Source organism: Equus caballus, chromosome 20 (genome assembly GCF_041296265.1).
Source record: "Equus caballus isolate H_3958 breed thoroughbred chromosome 20, TB-T2T, whole genome shotgun sequence".
NCBI classification, from domain to species: domain Eukaryota; kingdom Metazoa; phylum Chordata; class Mammalia; order Perissodactyla; family Equidae; genus Equus; species Equus caballus.
The window spans coordinates 60,057,608-60,084,972 of NC_091703.1; the positions used below are offsets into that span (position 1 = coordinate 60,057,608).

At 41.2% G+C, this 27,365-nt stretch overlaps 2 protein-coding genes and 1 long non-coding RNA gene across 4 annotated transcripts in view; 2 read left to right on the plus strand and 1 right to left on the minus strand.

Moving 5' to 3' along the window:
- The window catches only part of LOC106782272 (uncharacterized), a 63,068-nt gene extending 36,530 nt beyond the window's left edge, over positions 1 to 26,538 (minus strand). Inside the window, exon 1 of the long non-coding RNA XR_011429823.1 lies at positions 26,402 to 26,538. This is a non-coding gene — a long non-coding RNA (uncharacterized lncRNA). The remainder of the gene's footprint in view (positions 1 to 26,401) is intronic.
- On the plus strand, positions 4,409 to 8,228 carry LOC138919579 (uncharacterized). The gene is made up of 2 exons (XM_070244789.1): positions 4,409 to 4,590; positions 7,979 to 8,228. The coding sequence occupies exons 1-2, from the start codon at positions 4,552 to 4,554 to the stop codon at positions 8,072 to 8,074; spliced, it is 135 nt and encodes a 44-aa protein (XP_070100890.1). The 5' UTR covers positions 4,409 to 4,551; the 3' UTR covers positions 8,075 to 8,228.
- PTP4A1 (protein tyrosine phosphatase 4A1) lies at positions 8,216 to 14,004 on the plus strand. 2 transcript variants are annotated; one of them, XM_023625126.2, is made up of 5 exons: positions 8,216 to 8,526; positions 10,036 to 10,128; positions 10,466 to 10,596; positions 11,767 to 11,841; positions 12,579 to 14,004. In XM_023625126.2, the coding sequence occupies exons 1-5, from the start codon at positions 8,422 to 8,424 to the stop codon at positions 12,694 to 12,696; spliced, it is 522 nt and encodes a 173-aa protein (XP_023480894.1). In that variant the 5' UTR covers positions 8,216 to 8,421; the 3' UTR covers positions 12,697 to 14,004. The 2 variants fall into 2 exon arrangements, with proteins under 2 accessions (XP_023480894.1, XP_070100889.1); XM_070244788.1 differs by having other exon boundaries at positions 12,583 to 14,004.
- Positions 26,539 to 27,365: the final 827 nt, after the last annotated feature.

Consider the following 27,365-nt stretch of genomic DNA (forward strand, 5'->3'; position numbering starts at 1 on the left):
AATGGGACAGAAAATGGACATAATCGAGATTAACTAAAGAGAATTGTTACTCAAAAGAGATTTATTTTTATAAGTTTTTAGAAAACTGTCTTAATCAATTTTAGAGATAAAACATTACCTCCAATGATGGGGTTTAATGACTTAATAAAATGTTTACTTCTGATCCAGCAGGATTCATTCATCTAAACATACTTACATCTTTAGCACCCACCAGGATGAGTGATTGACAGTCTGTGTCTGACACTGTCGTACAAAACACAATACTCCGGTGCAGCTATTGCCCTGTGGACTTTGTCCTTGAAAGGCTTGTGACGAGCTTAATTGCCCATTGGCGATTTCTATGTCTAAAATTCCCACAGAAATGATGATGTAGCACTGCCCTTTGGTTTTGATTATTCATCAAACTTATTAAAAAGACTTCATGTTCTCATCACAAGAAAAAACAATGTAACCACGTATGGGGACAGATGTTAGCTAGACTTACTGTGTTGATTACCTGGCCATATGTACAAATATCAAGTCATTATGTTGTACACCTGAAACTAACATAGTTAGGTGTCAATTCTATTTCAATTAAAAAAATAATAAGTACACAAAAATACATGGATATAAAAAAAGACAATAACTTTAAATCAACGTCTTAAAGGAAGAAAACTGTCATTTTTTTAACATAGGGCACGCTTTAGTTTTAAACATTTATACACTGAAAATTATATTTTCATAGAAATTGAAGGACACTGTACATTTTTTAACATTGTTTTTACAATCACAAGAAGATTAACTTTAGATATAAAATAAAATAAAATAGTCTGTTCTATAGCAGCAAAAAGAAAATAAACTTTTCCAGTGGTGATAGGAGCACAGCTGTCTCCCTGAAGTTTTAGAACACTTCTTAAGTATGGGAATACACTTAAGATCGTCTTCTGCACTAGACTCAGACACCCACCGGGATATTTGCCTCTATTACGTATACTTGGCACGTCATCATACCTTGCAATCTGCTGTCTTTTTCTAGGTTGTTATTGTCATATTTGATCTTTCTATCATTGCAATGGTAATACTCTTGTTAGATTAAATGTTTTTTGATCAGCCTTGCCCATAGCCCCAGCTGGCCACTCATAGCCCTAATGCATCCGAGGAGATTGAAAGAGATGAACGCCTCCATTTCTTTGTATGTCCGGTATAACTGGATTCACTCAGTGTTTCCCAGGAGATCTGCTGCCTTTGTAAGGGTTTCTCTACTCTTCACCGTCAGGATTGCTGCTTTCTTGTCTTCTGCAGTGTTTCATCTTCCATAGGGATCTCCTCATCATGCTTTTATGGTCCTTTTTACCTCCTATTCTTGGCTTTTGCATTTTGAATATGCTGATGAAAAGTCCTGCCTATCATGATGAGCTCAAGGGGACATGTTTTGCTGAGAAAAGAAACTTACAGCTGGGCCTCTTGCTAAGTGGCAGAAGTCTTCCCTCTTAGGACTCTTCTGGAGCATTGGCGTTCAGAGGTGTTCTCTTACTTTTGGATATCTGGACCACTATTGGCAAGGCTGTTGGCTCAGTCTGGACACCTTCTGCTAATAAGTACAGGTGCTGATTGATGCTCCAAGTGCAAAATCTATAGAGATTAGTGAGTCCTCAGACTTCAGGAGTCTCCTGCCCAATGTTGAGAATGACCACTGTTCTCTAAGAATCAGCAGCTTAAAACTATTGGGCCGGGGCCCGCCCTGTGGCCGAGTGGTTAAGTTTTCATGCTCCACTTCGCTGGCATCAGGTTTGCAGGTTTGGATCCTGGGCACGGATCTAGCACCACCTGTCAAGCCATGCTGAGGTGGCATCCCACATAAAGGAACTAGAATGACCTACAACTAAGATATACGACCATGTACTGGGTGTTTGGGGAGAAAGGAAAAAAAAAAAGAGGAAGATTGGCAACAGATGTTAGCTCAGGGCCAATCTTCCTCACCAAAAAAAAAGGGCCTTTCCTGAGCACCCTATAAAACATACTCCTCCTATAATTAAAAACAACAACAACAATAAAAATTCTTGGGCTGAGTGGAGCAAACACCCTCAGCCTGAGTTCACAGCAGTGAACCATAATGGCACAGGACACAGAAACATGGCAGCTGGCAGATGGGCAGGCCCTTGACTACCCTGAGAGATTGAGTGTGCTGGTCAGCAAGATCACATTTATATCTTGTCTAAAGTGTGTCCTTTCCCTCAAGAGCAAAAGCTTTTCCTAGTTTTTCATCGGTGAACTACATCCTTTTCAGAGTGAAACAAGGTGCTACCTCATCTGTGAGGTGAAGAGCCCCAGGAGCTGAATAGTCCATGGTGAGTGTAAGCCCAGCTTTTAGAGCTCAGTGAGCAAAGCAGACTGGATATTTCATGCCAGCACTGCTTGTGGTAATTACGGGATCCGTGGATCACAAGGCTCACAACTTGTATCACAAGTTCTACAGGAAAACTGGCTGATGCTGATTTGGCTCTGCTTACCATTTGCTGAATTTATATCTCGTCCTACCAAATTCATTTTTTGAAAAGTCATTACATGGTGCACTTTCACTATTCCAATGAGATTACTGTGCTGACCAACTTTTGGAGTAGAATAGCTAATTAAATGTGTTTTTCAACTACACTATTGTATATGTTGGTCAAGCTTTTTATTTATTATGATGTTAATGCTGCCCGTGAGACGTCATCAATATTTCTCCCAGTGGGCCATTAATATTTTAATTTTGTCAAAAGTCTTTTGCCATATAGAAGTTTTTAATTTTTATGTAATGAAATCTGTCTTTTCCTTTGTGACTTGAGTTCCTTGACCTACTTAGGAAGGCCCCTCCCACCCCAAGATTATTTCTTTTAATCCTCCTATAGTTTTTTAGGACTTAAGATTTTAAAATCTTTACTCCTTTTATAGTTTGTGAAGGGACATAATATATTTCTCAAGCTCTTTAGTTTTCCTTGATTTACATGGATTCAAAAGTTTCCCAGGCAAGCAATTTCTTTAAATTGAAGATGATTTGACTTTGTTCCTGTGAAAGCCTGACCCACTTCTTTTATTTCGAAAGCACTTACTTTGTTTACAGTCTATGTTTATAAGAAAGTTGAATAACTCTGCAAGCCAAGTCTCTAAATAGAGGCTCTAATAAATCCTAAGATGCTGCAGTACGCGGACCTAGGACACAGTTTGATCCCTAAAGCTCTCTCCAATCTACTTCTCGGTGAGAACAACAAACAAAAGGCCTCAGTGTGAGTAGAAAACCAAGTTAATCAAAGCAGGTAAAAGTCCTGTTGCCTCCTTCCAGAAAGCAGAGGAGACGGGTTTTCAGATTATAAGTGACAGAGTTGCCCTTGTGTAGCACAGAACAATTGTGATAAGGCTTTACTCCTTAAGGGCCTAAATAATGAAGACAGTGGAACAACAGGACTGAAGATGAATAAAAAGGAAGCTTTAGCTTTGACGCAAAGAATTACATCAGTCCTCCACAAGACCGAAGGTTCTCAATTTTTAAAGCGCTTCCTTTTAGCAGTGCCTAACCTTTCATTATCTGTGACAACACATCAAGTGAGCAACAGTACAAAGGATGCATGTGATTTCGAAATGGCACGGTTGGGCCGACTGCAGCTGCCCGCGTCTGTAGCATGGAGGCGGGACCAGGGAAGACGGTAGGAGCTAGCGCTCTATCCGCATCGCAGGCCGCTCTCCGTCTTCCGCGGGATCAGTCTGCGGAGAGAAGGTCCTCCCCACCTGGAAGGGCCCGGGCCACAGGTGTCCACGTGTCCGAGCCTCGGGCCGGGCATTCCAGGTGTTGAGTCACCGAGACGGCGTTCATGCGACATAAGTATTCTTTGATGACGGAGATGGCAGGGGCGCAGGTGCCAAGGTAAACCGCTGGCAAAGGTGACTGAGGTTGACTTAAGGCAGCCAAGCAGGGCCGGGGCGGGGCCGCGGCCCCAGCCCCGCAGGGACTGCATTTAAGTTGGAGGCAAACTTCAAGCCTCCATGTGACATGTGCGGACCCGTCGCTGGTTTTAACTCTGAGAACCCAGCTGTGCGGCAGGACTCCTGCCAGCCGAGAGATCGGCCTGCCCCCGCGCGGCTCCCACCCGAGCCCACAGCGGTATTGCTCCCCCCAAGTCCCTGCCCGGCCCCCGTCCGCCCCCGCGCGGGCCACGCGCCGACCCCAGCGCTCTGCCATTCATCAACCGGTTCACACCGGTGGCGGCCGCCGCGCGCTGACGTACGCAGGGGGCGTGGCTCCGCCTCCGCTCGTCCGCGCCCGGCCGTGATTGGTGGCCGGCGGGGCTCACGTCGCGCCGGCTATAAAAGGGCGGGCCTGTGACGCAAGGGCGCCTCGGCGCGCGCATTGGCTGCCCCGCCCGCAGGCCGGCTTGGGACGGGCTCTCCGCGGAGCCGCTCGCTGCATGGTAGAGTCTGGTGCCCCCGCCGCCGCCTGCCGAGCCGCAGCCGCCCCGCCACCGCCGCCACCGTCCCCTGCCCTGCCGCCGCTTGTGTCGCCGCTGCCTGTATCGCCGCCGCCTCGGGACCGGCTGTATGATTAGGCCACAATCTTCAATGAGTAAACATAGCCCTGTGAGTATCGGGCGCGCCGCCGCCGCTCGGCCGGCCCGCCCCGGCCCCCCCGGGCCCGCGGCGCCTTTGTTCGGAGCCCGGCGTCCGCTCCCGCCGCGGTTCCGGGGGCCGGCCGGGAGGGCCGGGGACCGGCGCGGCGCCGCGGCGGGGGGCGGTTGGCCGCGGGGCTCCGGCCCTGAGTGTTGCGCGCCGGGGCGGCGGGCGGGCCTGCGCGCCGGGGGCGGTTTGGGCCGCCGCAGCGGGCCGGGCGGGGCGCACAAAAGCCGCTTTGTGACCGCTGCCCCCACCCTCGGCCCGGCCCGGGCGCCCGGTCGGGCCCGGCGGCTCCGGCGCCCCGCGGCCCCTTTGTCTGGCCGGCCGAGCGCGGCCGTAGAGCGGAGACGTGGCCCGGGGAGGGGCGCGGGCTGCGCGTGTCCCTGCGGCCGGCTCGGAGGGCGCGGCGGCGGCGGCGGGGCGCCCGGGCCAGGCCGGGCCGGCGTGCGGTGGGCGGGGCGCCCGGCGGGGTAACGGTCTGGGCCGGGGCCGGGAGCGGGCCCGGCGCCGTGCAGCCTCTCTTCTGCTCCCGGCCGGCCCGGCGCTCCGACAAGATGGCCTCGGCGCCGGCGCCCGCCTGAAGGCGCCGACCCCGTGATTGCGGGCCCGCGGGCGGGTCCCTGCGCCACCGCCGCGGGCGCCGGAGCGCGCTCGGCCAGGTGAGGACGCGGGCTGCGAGCCCCGCCCTGTCCCTCGGTCCCCACCTGGTAATTCGAGCTGTTCCGGATTGACGCCCCACTTCGGGCTCTCGGTGATGGGAACAAGTCGAGTCTTGTCCCTGCCCTGGGGCACGTCTGTGGAGACAGGGCCCTGGCCTGAGCGCCCTGGGAGCCGCCGGGGCTGCTGTCGCGCTGGAGCCAGGCGTCCCCGGCCGGGCACCAGCCTGCGCTCTCGCTGCCAATCTGGGACTGGCCCTGGGTGGCGCCTTTTAATCGGGGAGTGTTGAGAACTGCCCTGCAATCCTTAGTGTGCTGTGTTGTTGCCTCCTGTTGGCTGTGGCAACAGCAGCCACCCGGAGCCAGAAGTCTGAGGTTTATCTTCTGTCCGCGGTGAAAGCCTCGACCATTCCAAGAGTATTAAGTTGTTGTTTGCACTGCGCTTGGAACCGTCGGCCTGCTTAGGATCCAGATTCTGAGGCAATGCTTCCTGTTACCTCTTTTATACGAGTTTTGTTCGATGGCAGTAAATCAGCTGAAAACGGGAAAGCTAGATCATTCCCAGGAATAAGCAGCGCTTTACCCACGCTTTCTTCTCGATGCGTTACCTAAGGTAGAAGGAGACGGGGAACACACTCCGGAGAACTCTGACAAGGCGGTTAGACAGGTCGATCGCCTTGACTGCAGTCTGAGCAGCAGACTTCATCCTGGCGAACAAGTTGCTCTTCTCCCTCCGTGTGTATTGTGATTGTACGCAGCTGATAAGTGGGCGGGAAAAAATTCCTTGGTGTTCCCAAACTGCCTGTCGTGGATAGTTTTTCCTGGGGCGAGGAAATGGGGAATGGGCGAGTGTCTTCGGCAGAACGGGAAGATGTTAGGTATCACTTCGATGGAAGTCCCCCCCAGCCACTGGGGGGCTCCACGCAGTCAAAATAGCCAGTTCACTAAATGAATTATTTCTGTAGTTTTCTTTACTTCCGGGGGAAACCTGAAGGGATATGGCCAGACTCAGCTTAACAGGAATTTGAGCTGTTAAATTTGGAAATAGTGGTTTGAAATACTTTCTCATAAATCAGCTTTCAACGGAAAAAAGATATTACCTGGAAATCAGAATACCGAGATAACAGTCATTGCCTTTAACAGCTTTACAGATGACTTCTTTAATTCATTGTACGTCTTTGGAAAGGTGCCAGAATATGCTTTTTATTCTAAGGAAGTAATATTTGGGATTTGAGGTGAAAGTGTAATTGAAATTATTTCCAGATTACTGCAGTCTCTATTCACTGCAATAGTGAAGTTCTTAGTGGTAATTTAGTCACTAATTTTTAACCCAGCAACCTCTGAGAGCTCATTTGAACAAATTTGGAATAATGAAAGTTACCTTCCTTGTGGGATGACCTTTTAAGAAATGACTCCTGTGGCTGGTTCCTTTGTTTTGACAGAAAAATGAATGGGGGTGACTTGATGTTTTCTGTGATCTGCCAGATCTCCATATGAATTATTCCTCAAATTTTAGCAAAGTTCTTTTAGAAACTACAACTAGCATGGAACTCTATTTAAAATGAAAATAAGAGCAGATAATTTGAATGTAATTTATTAGGTAATTTACCCATGACAATACACATGGGTAAAGTGTTTGGGGCAGTGGCCCGCACTTGGTGCTTCTGTTAACCTGCTGTTAACATGTCTTAGTCCTCTCTATTGCCGAGCATGCAAGTTTCTTATAAACTACATGGAAGAAGAGGAAGTTAACGTCGATGTGTTGTATACCTGTTCTGAGGAGATCTGTGAACATTCAGTTAATATTGGATACTGGCAGAAAACTAATGTAGTATTTTAAAGGGGAGCTTGGGAAAAATATGCGTACATATTTATTGCTGGTAGTGGTCACCTTGCTTTTGAGACCTGTGAAAGGAATGCAGGGTAACTTCCACCACCCCAACAGCACCTCCTTTTACCCTTTTAATTAGATTCCAGTTTTAGGCTGGATAAGTGAAATTTTGGTTTTAGAATACAAAAGAATATTAAAATTATGACTATCTTTTATAGTTATAAATGAGAATATTTTAAAAATTTATAAACATAACATCTCATATGACAAGTTGACTAACTTCCAGCAACTCAGATGAGGAAAATGTTAAAAGGGAATGATAAATTAATAGGTTAAGAATCAAATGAGATAGTGTGTATGGAAGCATTTTCAAAACTAGTTTCTTTTTTTCTCTTAAGAATATGCTGTTTGTCTTTAAAGGAGTAAGTAAATTATGCAAAGGCTAACAGCTTCAAAGTATTCATGGTTTGTGACATGTAAAAATATTTTGTTAGTTGGAAGGATCATTGTAGAAAGTTGTACATGTAGTTTATAACAATGTAAAGCAAACAACCAACTATTAAAAGGAATAATTAGTAGAAGGATATCTATAAGGGATATTGACCATATGGTGGTATTTTTTCAGGGGTCTTTGTACTGGATCAGTCATTTCAATTTAAAGTAATCTATTTGTGAATGCTTGCTTTATGCTTATTGATTTAATCTGTAATCGCTTTTGTATTTTGTGGTTCAGGTAAAAGTTGTAAAGGTAGCTCGGGCCCAAATTTGGAAAGGTAGTTGTCCACTTAAATACTATGAAAGCGTGTCCTGTTCGTTTTGAATTGGAAAACAACGTTTGTCTCTCTCTCTCTCTCTCTCTTTTAAACAGCAGTTCTGTGGTGTTCTTGGTCACACATTTATGGAGTTTCTGAAGGGCAGTGGAGATTACTGCCAGGCACAGCACGACCTGTATGCAGACAAGTGAACTGTAGAAATTCATTACTACTCCACCAAGAAGCCCCCGTAAGAGTGGTTAACCTGGACACAGAAGTGTTGAATTGAAATCCACAGAGCATTTTACACGAGTTCTGACCTGGATGGGGTAAACCTCAGTGCACTTCCTTTCTCTTGCCTCAGTATTACTGGATTGAAGAATTGCTGCTTCTTGTTAGGAGGTTCATTTCATTTCCCATTACCCCCAGCTTCATACTCAAAGCACTGAGAATTTCAAGTGGAGTATATTGAAGTAGACTCAGTTTCTTTGCATCATTTCTATATTCAGTTTTTTAAATTCTTTCATAACCCTACTGAGTGTTTTTAAACTAAATTAACATGGCTCGAATGAACCGCCCAGCTCCTGTGGAAGTCACATACAAGAACATGAGATTTCTTATTACACACAATCCGACCAATGCAACCTTAAACAAATTCATAGAGGTAAGGTTTGATGCTTTGTAATGTCTCAAAGTGATTGCAATTTAATAGTGGGGCTTTTTATCTACCAAAATATTCTTTTGGAAAATGTGAGATGTTATGCCTGTAGTTCTAACTCCCAAAAATGAAATATCAGTGACTTCTTTATGTTAGAGGTAAATTGTTGTATACCTTTTAACAAGGATATGTACTGGAGTTAATTTGGATTTGTAAGTTACTGTCTAGTTCTTCCTGCCTCGGAGTTTGCTTAATTTAAATTTATACGTGGACAGTATAGTACTATGGCACTCGCTTATCTTATAAGACATTTATAGGAGGAAGGCTGCCAGTTACAGATTGTTCATATATCCACTTAGCCTGATGACTAATGCCGTAAACCAAAGTTAATGTCTTGACCTCATTTGACATTTAGAACCCAATTTTTAGCTATTAATTCTGCTGCTTCCTGGTGGTTGCTAGATGAACTGTTTACCAGCTCTCTCTTTGACTGTGAGGAAGCAATATAATGCTGAATAATGTATTTAGGAGAGTACGCATTTTATTATATAAATATGTACAGGTGTTCAGAAACAGCAGCTGGGCCTCCCAGATCATAGAAATACTTTTATTTTTGATTAGCATCTGTATGCTTTTTAAATGCCGGAAGAGTTATAATTAGTAATAACGCATTATGAGTCTTAAAGCCTGTAGTTTGAAATGGTGTGGGGTGTTTTACACTGTATTTTTGGGATTTTAGTGTCTTTGAATACACCTTTAAGGCTCTGAATTACACACTGTACTGTAAATGAGCAAAAAGTTTAAGGAGTTAATGTAATTGAGTCAAGTCAGATGACTTGATAGTCATTAATGTTACTCTTGGTTCTATTTACCTTGGTCCCTGAGTGCTAATCGACTTTTTTTAGTGCTTCATCTCCACCCAGCCAGTGTTACCGTGAGTGTTAAACAACTTTAGTATTTGAAGGGCCACAGGATTTAAAACAAACACAAAACTTCTAGTTTATTAAAAATATATGTGATGTTTAACATTCCCTTTGTGCTATTCTAGTATTGTCATTTAAAACAGAATTTCTGGGGGCCGGCTCCATGGCTGAGTGGTTAAGTTCATGTGCTCCACTCTTGTGGCCCAGGGTTCAGTGGTCAGGATCCTGGGCGTGGACCTACATACCACTCATCAAGCCATGCTGTGGTGCCATCCCACATAGAAGAACTAGAATGACTTACAACTAGGATATACAACTATATACTGGGGCTTTGGGGAGAAAACAAAAAGGAAGATTAGCAACAAATGTTAGCTCAGGGCCAATTTTCCTCAGCAAAACAAAGGTTGCCTTAAAAAAAAAACCGCATGAGATTTTGCTTCCCTGTTAAACGTACATAGGTTACACCATTTATTCCCTGATTTTCTGTTAACCAGCAATACCTATTGGAGAGGTGATCAAAATGACAAATAGTGACCAATAGTGATGTGGTTATGAAGACCTCATTGTGTTTTTTAATGTATGTTTTATCCAGGAACTTAAGAAGTATGGAGTTACCACAATAGTAAGAGTGTGTGAAGCAACTTATGACACTACTCTCGTGGAGAAAGAAGGCATCCATGTTCTCGTAAGTATTTGATAGTTCCTGTGTGTTTCTGATAGTGTGCTACAAAAATATTCAAATAAACCACTGACTTGAAAAAGCTTAATCTTTCTAAATGGTTAAAAAATTGTGCAGTATCTTAATTTCCAAATAAAGAAAAGGAAAAGCTAAGCAAAGGTTTGAAGTAATAAAAGATCTTTCTAAAGATTCGGCATTTATTTGCATTTCGTTGACAGTGGGGTTTCCTAAAACACGTCGAGCTATGTTAAAATGCTTTTGAAAACATTTGGGTGTTAGAAATTTATAATTATTACTGTGGTGTTTATATGAAAAATATGAAACGTTTATCCTTTTGCCTTAGGACTGGCCTTTTGATGATGGTGCACCGCCATCCAACCAGATTGTTGATGACTGGTTAAGTCTTGTGAAAATTAAGTTTCGTGAAGAACCTGGTTGTTGTATTGCTGTTCATTGTGTTGCAGGCCTTGGGAGGTGAGAGAATTTTTTAAATCCATTTAATAGTGTTCTTAATTCTAGTAAAAACTTGATTGTGACTCCTATAAAGACTCGGTTATCACTTTGTGAATCAATTTGCTTCATTAGGTTAGTGAACTAAATTAAAAAGTAGGTGAATGTAACAGAATAATGTATTCCAGTACAGCTGCAACTAACAAATGCTGTAGCTGCAATTTACACTTGTCTCTGTGGGCAGAATTATTTATAGAATTAATCGTGTGTGCTTGGTTGTTTTGGAACCATTGTCCAAGCTCATTGGGGAAAGGGATTATCAATCCTCTAAAGTGGTCTGTATTGTATATGCTGTACTTCTGATAGAGGGTTCTTGATCCTAGAGGTTCTGATTGAGGAACTCATTACCCAATAGTGCCAAAATATGCATGTTCATATTTGTAATTCACTGCCCCCTCCCCAAAAAAAGTTCTAGTGGAGAAGAGTGAAATGAAAATTGATGGCTCTGTGGGTATTGACATGCAACTGTGTCACAGTATCATTGATAATAAAAAACAGAGAAAGCAAACTTTTCCAGAAGATCTTTAGGAAAGGAGTTTTATGATATTTAAAAACAAATTCTTTTTTTTTGAAGTGGGAAAATATTTTTCACAGCTTAGAATTCAGGAAAAACGGTGTGTAATTATCAAGATTTACTCCCTTCCCCAGATTTTTTCAAGATTCCCTTCTAATAATACAAGTCTAAACTTCTAGATTTATTTCTAATCGTTAAGGGCATATTTCAATTTTGGTTCTAGACAAAATTGCGGCTTTGATATGGGAATACTGATATTTAACTTTTTAACATAAGTCAACATTTCCTACAGTTACTTAGATGGGATGGATGGTGAATAAGCGGGCTCCAGGTTGGGGAATGTTTGGAGTGCAGTCATGCATCGTTTAACGACAGGGACACGTTCTGAGAAATGTGTCATTAGGCGATTTTGTCCTCATAGGAACGTCATAAAGTGTGCTTACACAAACCTAGGTGGTACAGCCTGGTAAACGCCTAGGCTGTAGGGTACAGACGTTATGGGGCCACCATCGTCTGTGCGCTCTGTCATTGACCAAAAAGTCCTTACGTGCTACATGACTTTTGAATTTTCTGAGATTTGATTTGGAAAAAATGATTTATCAAAATTCTTACCTTACCAGAGCTCCGGTGCTTGTCGCCCTAGCATTAATTGAAGGTGGGATGAAATATGAAGATGCAGTACAGTTCATAAGACAGTAAGTATTTAATGAATTTCATTTGCATCCTTTTTGTTTCCTCGTTGAATGTCAGTGAGTTTAATTATGTAACTATGAAAAAAATTTCTTTCCAACAGCCCATCTGACCGTTATGCTCATTTTTACAGTAGGGTTAAAACCAGGAAATAAAGATCCTCCTTTTTTGCATTCCATGTAGATGCTAATATTACAATGATTCTAAACCAATAATAGTTTTTTGAATTACTGTTTTGCTTTAAATTCTTGACTGAATATGTTGCTTGTTTCTTTGCCTTTTTGTTGAGGGATAGTCAATACACAATAAAATGCACAGGTCTCAGGTAGAGGAGTTGACAGTAACAGCCAAATAAAAAAACCACCACCCACTACACTGTATAGACTATTTTGATGACTTCAGAACGTGCCCTCGTGACCTTTGTAGTCGTCTTCCCTGCCCTCAGAGGCAATCTGACTTATAGTACCGTATCTACCATATATTAGTTTTGTCTTTTGTTGGACTTCATATAAATTCATTTTGACTATGGTAACCGCCACTCAAAAGATTATTAGAAAATAAACTTTGCACTCCCTTTTCCATTTACACATGTATGCCTGTCTCTATTTCTGCATTACGTCACAGTGTAATAATCGAAAGATAAATTGCCGCAAGAGAGGTGATTATTGCCTACAGCCTAGTAAACATTCATGTAGAAGGATTTTGCTTTAATTACTTCATCTTTTGTTGTTTTTCCTTCCAGAAAGCGGCGTGGGGCTTTTAACAGCAAGCAACTTTTGTATTTGGAAAAGTATCGTCCAAAAATGCGGCTGCGCTTCAAAGACTCCAACGGTCATAGAAACAACTGTTGCGTTCAATAAAACTAGGGTGCCTGATGCCATTGCCTAGAGAGGAGCTTGAGACAGGACCTAAGTTATCGTACATGTTAGCCAACCTGTTGGCTTGGTGGCTAAGTCTAAGGAAGCTTCCTAGGAGTATTAAAAAGCAGTTTTACCAGGCCACAAGCTTAACAGAATTGTAGCCTCTATGTTTGGTTTACGATCAACCTGTTTGGACACTTAGCAAAAAGATTATTGCTGTTCAGCATTTAAAATGTATTTATCATTTGTACCAATTGACCTTTTCTGAAATCATGCAGTGTTGAGTTGTGTCTTCAAAATTCCCATGCCAGAATCTTATCAATATATAAGAAATTTAGAAAGATTAGGTGCCAAAATACCCAGCACAATACTTGTAAATTTTTCGTATCCTACAGAAACTAAAATCCCAGGAACTATGAACACTCTGGACCTTGTGTGGTTTATTCCTTCAGCCATTTCAAACATGAAAGTAGGGCCTGTATGGTTACTTGCCTGCTCACTTTACGTTTACATCCCCCACGTTCAGACCAGTGTACATCAGGTTTGCTCAATTTTCTTTTTTTTTTGGATTTTTACCAAGTCTTACAGTTATTATTTAATGTCTTTCTATAAAAGTCATTTTGTGCTGTTATGGGAAACCTCCATTTTGAAAATCTACATTGTACAGAAGCACATGTCTTTAATGTCTCCAGACAAAAAAGCCTTACAGTTAATTTTAATGTTTGCACTTTGGGGTGCAACTTACAGGGAGGGCCTGAAAAGAATGGGAGGGGGCTTTAAGTATTTTTAGTAAAATGTTGCCTTTGTCTTGTGCAGAACATGTAGAATATGCTCTTTAATTTAGTAAATATTTTTTTAAAAGTTAGAGATGCTTTGTTATTGTAGCTAAAGCAATTCTTAATCATAAAATTTCTGAAATTCTTGTAATTTTTTTTCATACTTATCTGAAGTTGTTTACCAACTTATTTTTGTTTGAAGTGTGATTTTTCTTTTCCTTCTCTTCCCAACCTCTCTTGCAAAAAAAAAAAGTGGGTTTCTGCTAATGAATTGAGCAGATATCTAATATTTTATATGCCTTTTGAGCTGTGTAACTTAATATTTGGATACTTGATAATTTGTTTTATTATGTAATTGATAAAATGGTGATGTGTATTAATGTTAGTTCAACCATATATTTATACTGTCTGGGGATGTGTGGTTATAGTTCTGTGGGAGAAATAATTTGTCAGTGTTCACCAGCTTGTAAAAATCTAGTGCGAGAGCTTAAACATCTAAATAAATAATGAAATGCATCTATCATCATTGAAATTGTTTTGCTTAAAGTTATCTTATTTTGTAGAAAACGAAATGAATGAATTGCGCTTCAGTTAGTGCCATTTGAAGTAAATTGTGTCCTTGTTTTTTTAACAAATGAAGGATTAAATGAATTTGGCATTTTAGTAAGCTCCTTATAGACACAATTTGTTAGGGTCATGAGAACTGTTTAATATTAAGAGGGGCACTCATTCCATTATAAACTTGCCTTTTTAAAAGTTTAGGTAATTTGAACCACTGTACTATTTTATTTTTATTTTTATTTGTATTTTTGCTTTTTGCTGAGAAAGATTGGCCCTAAACTAACATCTACTGCCAGTCTTCCTTTTTTCCCTCCCCACAGCACCAGTGCATAGTTGTCTGTATCATCGTTTACCAAGGAGAAGCCATGCAGCAGAGGAGGGCCTTGATTTGAAGCTCACTTCCATCCGTTAAGAACGGTTTGGGGCAACTTCTGAGCCTCAGCTTTCGTATTTACAAATTAATCATTACCTACCTTTAAAGGTTTTGAAATTAATTTGAACTTAAGCTTTGGGCACAGGATGGCTTAATAAATGTTAGGTTTCTTTCAGTAATCTGAAATAATTTCCTTTGCATAGCTCATGTTATTCTAAATGGGACAGATATCTTTGGCTTTTTTTTTTTTTTTTGATAGTTACAACTGAGTAAAAGACTCAAAATTTGAGTAAAAAAATGATACGTCACCTTGTGTTTTAAAGATTTGCTTCCATCTCTTCATGCCATTTTAGCACTGCAGATAGTTCGTTCCTGAGACTTAGAGCCACGCAGAGGGGACCCGAGGACCTCTGGGGCCGTGGGTCTTTAAATCTTCCATCTTTGGCGATTGGGGCTAGTTATTTAATCTGGCTATCTTTTTTTTCTTTTTTCTCTTTTTCAATATAGCCTATTCTTGAGATAATTTGGGGCAATTGATTACTGTTGTTACACAGCCCATAGAACAGCAGTTGTGTTTATTGAGAGGAGGTGCCATCATGATGAATGAAAAATACCTGGAACTTCAAACATTAAGTGTTTGCAGTGTTGGATTGTATATAGGGTGCTAAAAGTCAATTTACTTTATAAACATCATCTGTACAGTATAAGACATGAGATTTGCTTTTTATCCAAATATTTTCTACCTTGTAAATATGACCAAAGGAATACCCGTAATACATCCTGGGGATTCCTCCTGTCTAATGAATTAAAGTAGAAACAGGAGTAGAGGTCTTGAATTTGAGAAGTTATCAGGTGGTGGTCTAAAATTTGATTACTTGGTTTTCGATAACAATTTCCCACAATAGGATGATGTAAGTAGTGATTTCTTGACTAGGCTTGTCTATAATAGTGTTGCTGACGTGTAAGTAATGTGATTACTGAATCATAACAAAAGAAAATGCAATCTTTTAGTTGAAGGAAAATCCTAGAAATAAGTGTCATTGGTCATTTTGCAGCACACTGCACCCTTCATTTATTATTCCTCCTAATGCCCCCTTTTCCTAGGACAATGCTCATTTATTCCCACACTTTGACACAACTCTATGCCTAGAAGCATCCAGCCCAGAAATGCTATCACATCTAGTCACATCCCCCTTCCAGCCAGAGGACCTCAAGATGGTATTTGTGGTCCCCCAACTTGGCCTCAGAATCTCAGTCTCTGGGATCTGTTTTAAAATGCTGCTCTATTCATTGACAAATATCTACTGTCTGCTAGGCATCTAAGAGTATGACAGAATGGAGATGTTGCCACCAAGTCTGGATTACCAGTGAGTACCCCAGCCCTTTCCATAATCAAAGGAATGCTTTCTATTGGAGTTTCAGGCAATGTAATTTCAAAGGGAAGTGGAAGGATAAGTAACACTTTGTTTTCTATGTAGACAATAAAATTATTTTTAAAGCACAGTTTTGAAAAAAATACATGAAGTAGTGTTTGCGGTTCATGTTTATACTATATGTTCCGTGATTCCTTGAATAAATGTATGTATGCCTCCTTAAACACCTGAATTGAAAATTAAAGACTGGTTTAAAAGTGTCTGACACAATGTTTCTGCATTATATTTGGGGTAAGTAGCCTAAGTAGAATCTTGGAAGGAAAGCAAACAAAGAATATATATTTGTCTTGAATGAATTAAGCTAATTATCTCCATTAAGTTAGGAATGAAAGAATAATTCTATAATTTGATATATATTGCCAGACTAATCAGTCAGTTAGCTATTATGATGGCACCATTTGATAAGTACCATGTCAGGTAGTTCTCATAAATTGATTACAATAATCCTGTATTGTCCCAATTTTATACATGAGGGATATGAGGCTCCCCCTAGATGACTAGCTGACAAAGTGGAAGAGGGCGGCATTCAAACCTGTGTGTGCTCCACCACCACAGCCATGGCCACAGATGCCTGACCGTTTATGTAACCATTTGTTAAAGCGTTTATATGAGTTCTTGAACTCCTGCCTATGGAACTCATTCTCGTTTTCCTTGAAAACAGTGTTCTTTGTAAATACTTTGTGATTTCACAAATTTCTTCATTTAGATTGAACTCTCCTATTTTTGCAGAGAAACCTTTTTGAAGTAAGGCAGGATAGGCTAAGACATGCTGCAGAAACAACCAACCCTGAAAGCGACAGGTTTGTCACAAGCTTCCTGTCCATCACAGTGACCCAAGCTGATGGAGCATCTACTCTCTGGAACAGTGCTAGTTGACAAAAGGCAAGAAGAGCTTTAGAATGTCTCACATGATAATTAAGTTCTTGACTAAAAAATCATGCATAGACAATTCCATTCAACCGGTTGGACAGAACTGGCCGCAGAGCCACCCAGCAGCACGGGAAATGAGATTCTATCGTGTGCTGAAACGCCGGGAATATTCAGCATTACTCGCTGCCACATGAGACTTTATAGACTGGCTTTCTTTTGAGGTAACATTGGTTTATAACATTATGTAAGTTTCAGGTGTACATTATATTTGGAGCGGAGTTATTTTTAAAGAGTATATGCACAGCATCATCCCACATAAGTGAAATATCAAGCATAAGGTGGTAAATTTTCCACGCAACCAAAATAGATATCATGAAGTTTAGGCCCTAAAGTGTGATTAGGGAACCATAGGCACTTAGTAAACCAAATACATCTTTTTTTAGATGTAGCTTTAGCTTTGGTAATTCAGTTTCCTGCAAGACTTAGACATGGTAAATAAGATGCAGAGCACAGGGGAGAGAAGCACATGGGTAAGAGGTAGGTGTCAATCTGACGCAGAGAGACGTGATCATAAAGACTAAACTGAATTTAAAAAGCGCAGCCATTTGCGACGCATCAGTGCTGTGGCCAGTAGCCTTGGGCTGTTGCCACAGTAGACATTCAGGCCATCAGTGTTTCACAGCACAGAACGATTATAGGTATAATGATTACCCTTAGTCATCAAGACTATAAACCATCAGATTTGGCTTTGTATATTTTAAGGCAAGAAATTTTATAATTCATTGTGTTCAAGTGTTGCTCTTACGTATATTATCCAAAAACTGGTGCCATGAATAAGTAAGTTTGGCAAACATTGGGCTAAACTTCGACATTATTTACTGCTGTATTATTTAGAACCTTTAATATGCTAATGTGAATTCTGAATGTTTTCAAGAAGGCAATATAATGTTTAACCATTGTATAAATCAGCGTCCCAGAAGAAAACAGATGGTACACTCACAGTGGGTAATTGAGAAACATTTAATAGAGGGAAGCCAACAAGGGAGACTGGAGTCCTGTTACCACCTCCAGGCCTAGAGAGGCAAGGGAGGGGCAGCAGTTAGCTGAACTGGAGAGAACCGGACTGCCCCGCAGAAGCTGTGACCTCAGAAGGAAGATAGCCAGCCAACTAGTGGCAATCCAATGGGAGGGAGGTAAGAGACCCAGGAGTAAACACCTAGCCTCATTTCCCCAGCCCCGCTAATGTCCTGCTGGTGTCCCCTTCCCCCTCAGCCCTCCTCCCTTTCAGCCAAATGCCAGAGGAAGGCAGAGGGCGAAGGATCCTGTAGCCCTTACAGATCAGCCCCTTGGGCACAAGCAGACGGGAGAAAGTAGAGAGTGGGAGACAGAAAATGTCCTGTCCACTGTGGATTTCCTTTTTTCACAGATGACTGGGACTACGATCATCTGCAGAACACATTTTGGGAAAACTTGATGTTATCCATTTATAAAGATATCCAAGCTGATACACAAACACACACATTTCTTTTTAAGTGACAATGGAAGAATCTACACTAATATGAAACAGCTCATGCAATTTCAATTTAGTGAATCAAGTGATTTTAGGAGGAGTGGAGTATAGTTTATCCAACAAAATGGTAAGATCAAACCACATAACATCCATTTCACTTCTGACTGATGCACTCTGATCACAGAGTTGGTCATTTTTGCAAAAATTTTCCAAGGTTCTAGTTTTTCCAAAGACCTTTATTAATCAGTTGTTATTCAGATAATTTTTTCTTGAAGCATCTACTATGGCATCCGTGTAATTTTTCCCCATTTTTAATTGATTTAACTCTACCAGATACCCAACCGATAATAACTTTCGTTGTGATCTGAGTTCTCCAACATCACTCGCGTTGACTTCATACAATCCTTAAACTTCAGTTGCTTATGTTTGCATTGTGTTGTTGGCTATACTGATTGGCAAGAAAATGACCAACAAACAGGTTTGGATGTAATAGATGCTGCTAGTGTTAACCAGGGAGAAATACTTATATAAAAGACTAACCTTATAAGTGGATGTTCATTAATGAAAATACTGTACTTTTGCTTCTCTAGGGCTTAAATTTACTTGGAGACTCAAATAGTGAGGACACAGCTAAAAAGAGCCCCTCGTTTGAAGGAGTAAGCACCAGAGTTCAGCTCCCATCCGATCTAATGGGACCTGGATGGGTGTGATTCACTATAATTCTTTTATTCAGTTGTCTGTGTTTGTTAAAAACCTGCTCACGCTAGACGCCCACCAATACCGTTGATAAAATAATCCCACAGAACTTCACGAATAACCCCCATTTCTTGTCAAGCAAGAATCCAGCCTGAGGGAAACAACTCATCAGTCGGTTTCTCCAATTTTCATAATGCAAAATCTGTAACATGATAATACCTGAAACAAGGCTTGCCCCCAGTTTCAACATATTTAAATTCCTGTTTCCTTTGCAAGGAAAAGTGTTTTACGCAAATCTCTGCCAGGGCATTTCCCTAATGTGAATTCAATCATAAGGAAATCAGACAACATACCAAGAAAACAGCCCAGTAAGACAGTTTGTTCTGTTCTATTTTTACTAGTTAGTGTTTCATATGTACGACTTCTTGTTGTGTTTGCTAGGATTTATTCAAGTATTAAATGCCAAATTTGATCAGTAGATGTTTTTGTCAATTCAATACGTACATGTTTTTCTAGGAAAGAAGACTTTTTCTTTTTAAAAGGTAGAAGAGAGTCTCTGGTTTGTTGGCAGGGCGAGGGGCAAGAAGAGAGGCAAAATTCTAGCCCTGAGAAAGCTACTGAATTTTTCAATTGAGTGGAACCAGGAAATAGTGCAGTGATTCCATGGATGTTCATTGAATGAACATTATGTACCATGTATTTGGCATTGAGGACAAAGTGATGAGGACAAATCCTTCATGTATTTAGACCAGCAGATCATAATTTAAACTTGAACTGCTAGGTGTAGTGTAATAAAAACAAGTGTATCTAAACCAAAACAACCTCTCCCTAAAGGTTCTAGATGGCAAAAGAAGTTTGTTAAAATGCCCCTGCTGCACAAGTAAATTCACATAATTTTCATGGGTAGCTATCAGGAGAATGCCATTAAAACACAGATTCTAAGAAGCAAATGTGTAGACATCAATTAAATGCTAGTTGTAGTTATGCCTGATACATATGCCGTGCATGAAAATTAATCCTGCCAGGTTTGGCAGGGCTCTTGGGTGTGCCAGACTCAGACTCAACATGGAAACTCAGCTCCAACAGCAAAAACCCGACAGGACGAACTTCCAGGTCTCAGCCTTGGCAGCAAGGGGTTTGTCTGGTCACACACACAAATCAGGTTGTTCCTCGTGGAGGATCTAAAACCACCACCAATTTCTACCTGGAAAATAAATCTGCCCACTAATTCTACCTCCTGATGGATGAAAAAAAGGCTATTATGACTTCATTCTAACCACCTTGACAGTACAATCAACGAAGGCTGCTGCTCTGATTTACTGTTTTTTTCTTTCTTTGAAAATTTCATCTTTTGTAACTACACCATTTAGGCAAAACTAGTACTAGGAACCTTTCATTTGTTGACAATGTACGATGTCATCAATCCCAAGAATTTGTGATGTCTTTGTTAAATATTAAAAGGAAAATTCTTTACTTGGTGACTTATTTTGTCAAAGTCCTTCTGGTTCCTCTCACTTCTGATACAGCTCGCCTCTCAGTATGTTTCAGCTTTTGGAAAGTTAAAGAGAGGCAACTTGCTTCCCTTCCTACTTTGTGCTCGCCTGAGAGCACTAATCATTTCCCCCATGGGGTGGCAAGCACAGGAAGAGTTAACAGAGAACCAGTTCACAAAACCAAATAGTACCCGCTTCCTTTGAAATCTGGCTGAAACTTCACAGAGCGGTGGTCTTATCCTATCTGAAATATACAAAACTAAATTCTGAAACCCAATAGAAAGTAACACAACTTATTATTTTTCTAGCCCTGCCAATATCTTATTTCTTTCACCTCTTTCTACAATTTTCTTATGCTTTTAGGTTTTGTCCAGAATAAGTGATTCCATCCTCTGAATTAAAACTTACTTTAATTTCTGAAAGTCAATGATAAATTTCAAGGCATACTGAGACTAGTCACAATGGATATTCTACCCTACCCTTACTCACTAAGACTTACACTTGTTAAAACACAGACTGCTGGACCCTACTCTCAGAATTTCTGATTTCATACATCTGCAATGGGGCCTGAGAATTTGAACGTCTAATAAGTTCTCAGGTGCTGCTGCTGGTCCCAGGAAAACCCGTTCAGAGCCACTACTTTAGAAAAAGGGTTCTGAATTCTAAAGGAAACGGGAACGTTGACATGGATCTATTATGTGCAACTGAACCAAAGCCTCTGTGGTGACCCAGAGGACTTGTCATTTACCGAGACATTCAGAAATCGGTTGGGGATGATGACACCAACATCCATGGTGAGCCCTGTGTTGGGGAATCTTCCGTAAACAAGAAATAATATTGCAGGATACCACAAAGGAATTGGGATGCCCAACTCTAAGGAAATAATGAGATCTTGAAATGTCAGAGGTCAAGTGACAGTGCTGGACTGTCAGAGACAAGACAGGTAAAATTGCTAAAGTAAGCCACAGGGGTGAAATGGGAATTAGAGTGTTTCATCCCCAGGATCTGTGGTGACGGCTAATTCATCATGGGATCATTAGAAATGAAATAGATGGTCAGCTTACTACGGTGCCACTTGACACATCAAGGTGGAAAATTATCAGTCTTCTGAGAGGAAAACATAATTCAAGTCCCTATAGTGGGATTTGTGACTTTTTACCCAATTCCCAAATCTAAGTCAGTTCAGAGTCGGAGGAGGGCCTCATCCCTTTAAGAAAGGATTCTCCAACTCTTCCACCAGTGTTTACGGTGAATCTTCCCTCAGACTTTCCCTGGAGTCTGTTTGCTGGTTGACTCTGCACGAAGGAAAGGGACATTCCTAGACTTCTGGGAACTTTATTAGACAATCACTCTGAATTTACACTGAAATTGGAGACCAGAAATACCGCTAGAGTCCACTAGTCAGAGTTTGGGTCTATAGAGGTGAGAGGAGGGATGGAGGCTTGGCGTAAGCCCATAAAACATTGGATTAAACTGGTAGCCAGTTTCTAAGATGGCCCCTAATGATTCTTACCTCTTTGTATTTATGCCAATCAGTGGTCCCTTTCTTTATTGTGCCAGGATTGGCAGGCATGACCAATAGCAAATGGCACAAGTGATGGTATGTCACTTCTGAGATTAGGTTTTAAAAGACTGCAGACTGCATCTTGGGTCGTGCTCTGGGGAAAGCTGGCTGCCAAATCTTGAGGACACCCAAGCAGTCTACAAAAAGGAAAGAAAGTGAGGTGTCTAGCTACAGCCAGTAGAACCTGAGGTCAGCCAACAACCACTGAGTACCGTTGGAAGCAGATGTTCCAGCCTTCAGATGACCACAGAGCCCCAGAGCCAGGACCGTCCAGCTAGGCTGCTTCTGGATTCCTGACTCACAGAAACTGTGAGATAAAAGTTGGTTGTTTTAAGTAGGTAAATTTTGGGGTAATCTGTTATGTAGCAATAGATACCGAATACAACAATATCCCACCATACTGGTTATTTGAAGCAATTCCCAGATATAGTATCATTTCATCGAATATATTCTGGTGTGCATTTATAAAAGATAATTTATCTTTTCTAAACATACCACAATATCCTTATCGCACCTAAAAATTAACAGTCATTGCTTAGTATTATCAAGGGTCCAACGTATCCAATCACTCTTCAGATTTCCCTGATTCGGACACAAAACACACAAAAATCGATTGCGTGTCTATACACTAACAACGAAGTAGCAGAAAGAGAAATTAAGAATACAATCCCATTTACAATTGCAACAAAAAGAATAAAATACCTAGGAATAAACTTAACCAAAGAGTTGAAAGATCTGTACACCCAAAACTATAAAACATTGCTGAAAGAAATTGAAGAAGACACAAAGAAATGGAAAGATATTCCATGCTCATGGATTGGAAGAATTAACATAGTTAAAATGTCCATACTTCCTAAAGCAATCTACATATTCAATGCAATCCCTATCGAAGTTCCAAGAACATTTTTCACAGAAGTAGAACAAAGAATCCTAAAATTTATATGGAACAACAAAAGACCCCAAATAGCCAAAGAAACTCTGAGAAAAAAGAACAAAGCTGGAAGTATCACACTCCCTGATTTCAACATATACTACAAAGCCATAGTAACCAAAACAGCATGGTACTGGCAGAAAAACAGACACACAGATCAATGGAACAGAATCCAGAGCCCAGAAATAAACCCACACATCTATGGACAGCTAATTTTCAACAAGGGAGCCAAGAACATACAACGGAGAAAGTAGAGTCTCTTCAATAAATGGTGTTGGGAAAACTGGACAGCCACATGTAAAAGAATGAAAGTAGGCCACTATCTTGCACCATATACAAAAATTAACTCAAAATGGATTCAAGATTTGAATATAAGACCTGAAACCATGAACCTTCCAGAAGAAAACATAGGCAGTACACTCTTTGACATCGGTCTTAGCAGCATATTTTCAAGTATCATGTCTGACTGGTCAAGGGAAACAATAGAAAAAATAAACAAATGGGACCATATCAAACTAAAACTTCTGCACAGCAAAGGAAACCCATCAACAAAACGAAAAGACAACCTAAGAATTGGGAGAAGATATTTGCAAACCATATATCTGATAAGGGGTAATACCCGAAATATATAAGGAACTCATACATCTCAGCAACAAAAAAACTAACAACCCAATTAGAAAATGGGCAAAAGATCTGAACAGACATTTCTCCAAAGAAGATATACAGATGGCCAAGATGCACATGAAAGGATGTTCAACATCACTATCAGGGAAATGCAGATCAAAACTACAATGAGATATCACCTCACTTTCTTCGGAATGGCTATGATCAATAAGACAGGAAACAACAAGTGTTGGAGAGGAAGTGGAGAGAGGGACCTCTCATATACTTCTGGTGGGAGTGCAAACTGGTGCAGCCACCATGGAGAAAAGTACGGAGATTCCTCAAGAAACTAAGAATAGAATTACCATATGACCTAATTCTTCCACTGCTGGATATTTATCCAAAGAACATGAAAACACAAATGTGTAAGGATATTTTCACCTTTATGTTTATTGCAGCCGTATTCACAAGAGCCAAGACTTGGTAGCAACCTAGGTGCCCATCAAGGGACAAATGGATAAAGAAGATGTGGTTAAAGATACACAATGCAATGTTACTCAGCCATAAAAAACAATGAAATCAGGCTATTTCTGACAATATGGATGGAACTTGAGGGTATTATGCTAAGTGAAATAAGTCAGAGGGAGAAAGTCAAATACCATATGATCTCACTCACAAGTAGAAGATAAAAACAACAACAAACAATCACATAGAGACAGAGATTGGATTGGTGGTTACCAGAGGGGAAGGCAGGGAGGGAGGAGGGCAAAAGGGCTGATTAGGCACATGTGTGTGCTGATGGATTGTAATTAGTCTCTGGGTGGTGAACATGACATAATCTACACAGAAATTGAAATATAATAATGTACACCTGAAATTTATATAATGTTGTAAACCAATGTTACTGCAATGAAAAAATAATTTCCCTGATTATCTCATGAATTTTCTTTAAGATTGTTCAATTGAAGATTCACATAAATTCCATGCATTGCAACTGGTTGGCACGTTTCTTTTAATTTATAGGTTATCTCTCAATTACCTTTTTCCTTTGTAATTTATTTGTTGAAGAAATCGGATTCTGTGTCTATAGAATTCTCCATTTTTCTAGATCTTGCTGACTGCACTCACGTGCTCCTCTGTTGTTTTTATTTTCTGTCAGTTGGTAGTTAGTGATAGACTTGTTCAGATTAAAGTTTGATTGCTTTTTATTTTGTTTTGTTAAGATGCCATCATAGGTGTTCCTTTTAAATTTTGAATCGTGAATATATTGACTATTTAAAAATAAACACATAAAATTTTAAAAATAATATTCTTTCTGCAAGATAAAAGCGAACTTGCTGCTCGAGTAAAGTATAGCCTTCAGCTTCTTCTATTTTCAGGCACTGATTAAGCACAATTTCCTTTAAAAAAAGGTGAACTTTGCCAATCCTTGGAGAGTTGTCTACCGAAAGCTCTGATGCAAATGATTCCAGTGTGTGTGAGCCAATACTCCGCATTCAGTAGCTCTCTGGTGTGCACCTCTCAGTGACTAATACTCTTAACAGCTGATTAGATGCTAAAACGAAGGACGCTAGTATGTGTTCTTTTCTTCGAGTAACTTGTATATTGGAACACATAATTTCTTACCTAAGTTTTCCAGCCCTCCCAAGGAGTCATTATTTCTTGGGCCCTGTGCAACGTGGTTTGGGAAGGCTTTACCTCAAGTAACTAAGGAATGGGACGGTAGCTGTCTGTTGTCATTCCTGGAGTTAGTAAAAATGGAACATATGCTTCAAAGAACTTATATAGAATCTGGTAGTGCCTGGTGATGTTCTATGATGCAAACCAGGAGGGAATTTCAGTCATATTTCTATCTATTCTATAGATCATCCTTAGATGAGATCATCTAGATAGAAAATGCCCTAAGACACTCTTGATTGCCTAGCTCACAGCCATTTCCACCTTCTTCCCAGAACAGAACCTTGATTTTGTTTGTTGTGCAACAGCTCCAGAGAATGAATCATGTTTGATGCAACTGTGTTTCTCAGCCGTGGCTGCACCTAAGCTGCATGAGAGAATTTTACAAATATTGATGCCAGGACACCACCCCAGAGCAGTTAAATCAGAATCGCTGCGAGCTGGCTGTAGGTGAAAATACGTTTTAAAAGCTTCACAGTATATCTTGATAGGCAGCCAGGGAGCAGGACCCCAGGTGTAAACCAATCATGGCAACCCCGCCCCTTTGTCAGGGACCAGAGGAGGTACACGACCCTGTTCTGACCGATGACACTTAGGGTCAATTCTGCTAGAGGCTTCCGGTAGCAGAATGTAGACAGAAAAATATTTTAGTACCAGTGCCCCTGCTTCCTGCTTGGGGCCACGGGATGTGAGGGCATAATGCTTAGTTGTGGTGGCCATTTTGCAGCCATGAGGGAAGACATTGCGGCAGCGATAAGGACGGCAGAGCCGAAAGATCAAAAGATTCCGAGTGTATCAGTAGGAAAGCAGCCATTGTAAATATAACGAGAAGAAGGGATTTCTTATAAGAATTAGACCTTACACAAATAGAGGAGGAGTTGCGAAAGTGACGGTCTGGAAGGGAGTCAGAGGATCAGAGCTGGGCGCTAACATTGCCCCTGAAGCACGGCTGTGAGCACAGCCGCAGCTGGCGGAGGAGTCCGAGAAGCCAACCCCGCCCGCCTGGCACTGTGGGACCGCTCAGGAGAAAGCGCTCAGGGAGAGGTCTCTTCGGATGGTCACTTCTGGGGAAACACTTGCCTTTGTGTAACTGTCACCTCTGGGTCTGCAGCTGAGTGTCCCGTGGTGGCGCAGGGGCTGCTGTTAGTCAGGAGGACCAGCAGGTGGCAAGAGAGGCCAGACGCGGAAAGGAGAAGAGACAGGACAGGGTGGACTCACCGAGCATCTCTGCCTCTACGGTCACCCCGTCTGACAACGACGACCTTCTGAGCATAATGGCTTCAATTTCACTTACTTTCCAAATCTCACACGAATTCTTCTTTTGTCCAGTTCTAACCTGGAACCATATAGGAAAGGGGATTCTGGGAAATGTAGTTCCCGACTTAGACAAGAAATGGGGTAAAGAAACAAGCTGTAATTCTTCTGTAAAGTCGAAATTTGGTGGTTAAAATCAGTGATAAAGACAAATTTGAAGATGATACCAGTTGGCTATCCCTCCAAACTTTGCCTTTCCACCTTGTTATAAATGAAAATCAATTTCCTTAAACTTGTAGGTCCGTGCCTCTTTTTGGCTGAGTTCTGGTACTTCTTTTTTACACAGATAAATTGACAATAAGCACAGACCATAAACAATAAGGGAGTAGGGACAAAAATTCAAAGGCTAAGAAGAAGTTTTAAAAGAGAATAAATTAAAATTTTAAAAAGCAGATTGATGTTAAAAAGAAAGATTGATAGGAATTAAAAATACTCAGTAGGAAAAACAGAATGAGGTGGGAAATAAAAACAGGAGGCTTCTACTTTTAGAGCTAGATGGTAAAATAAAAGAATGCAAAAGAGGAACAAAAAAGCATAGATTTGAACAAGAATATTAATTAAAACAGTGTGAGAATATCTTGAGTAGGTTTGTTATCATTGGAATAAATTGTAATTATTTCAGGTTTCGAGATGCAGTGAATACTGAGAAAAAGTTAAATTGACCCCACTCTAACCAGTCTAGACAACAATCCTAGTGAGGGTTTTAAGAAGCCCTAATTAAGGGGCCAGCCAGTGGCGTGGTGGTTAAGTTCACATGTTCTTCTCAGCAGCCTGGGGCCTGCGGGTTTGGATCCCACACATGGACCTATGCACTGCCTATCAAGCCATGATGTGGTGGTGTCCCACATATAAAGTACAGCAAGATAGG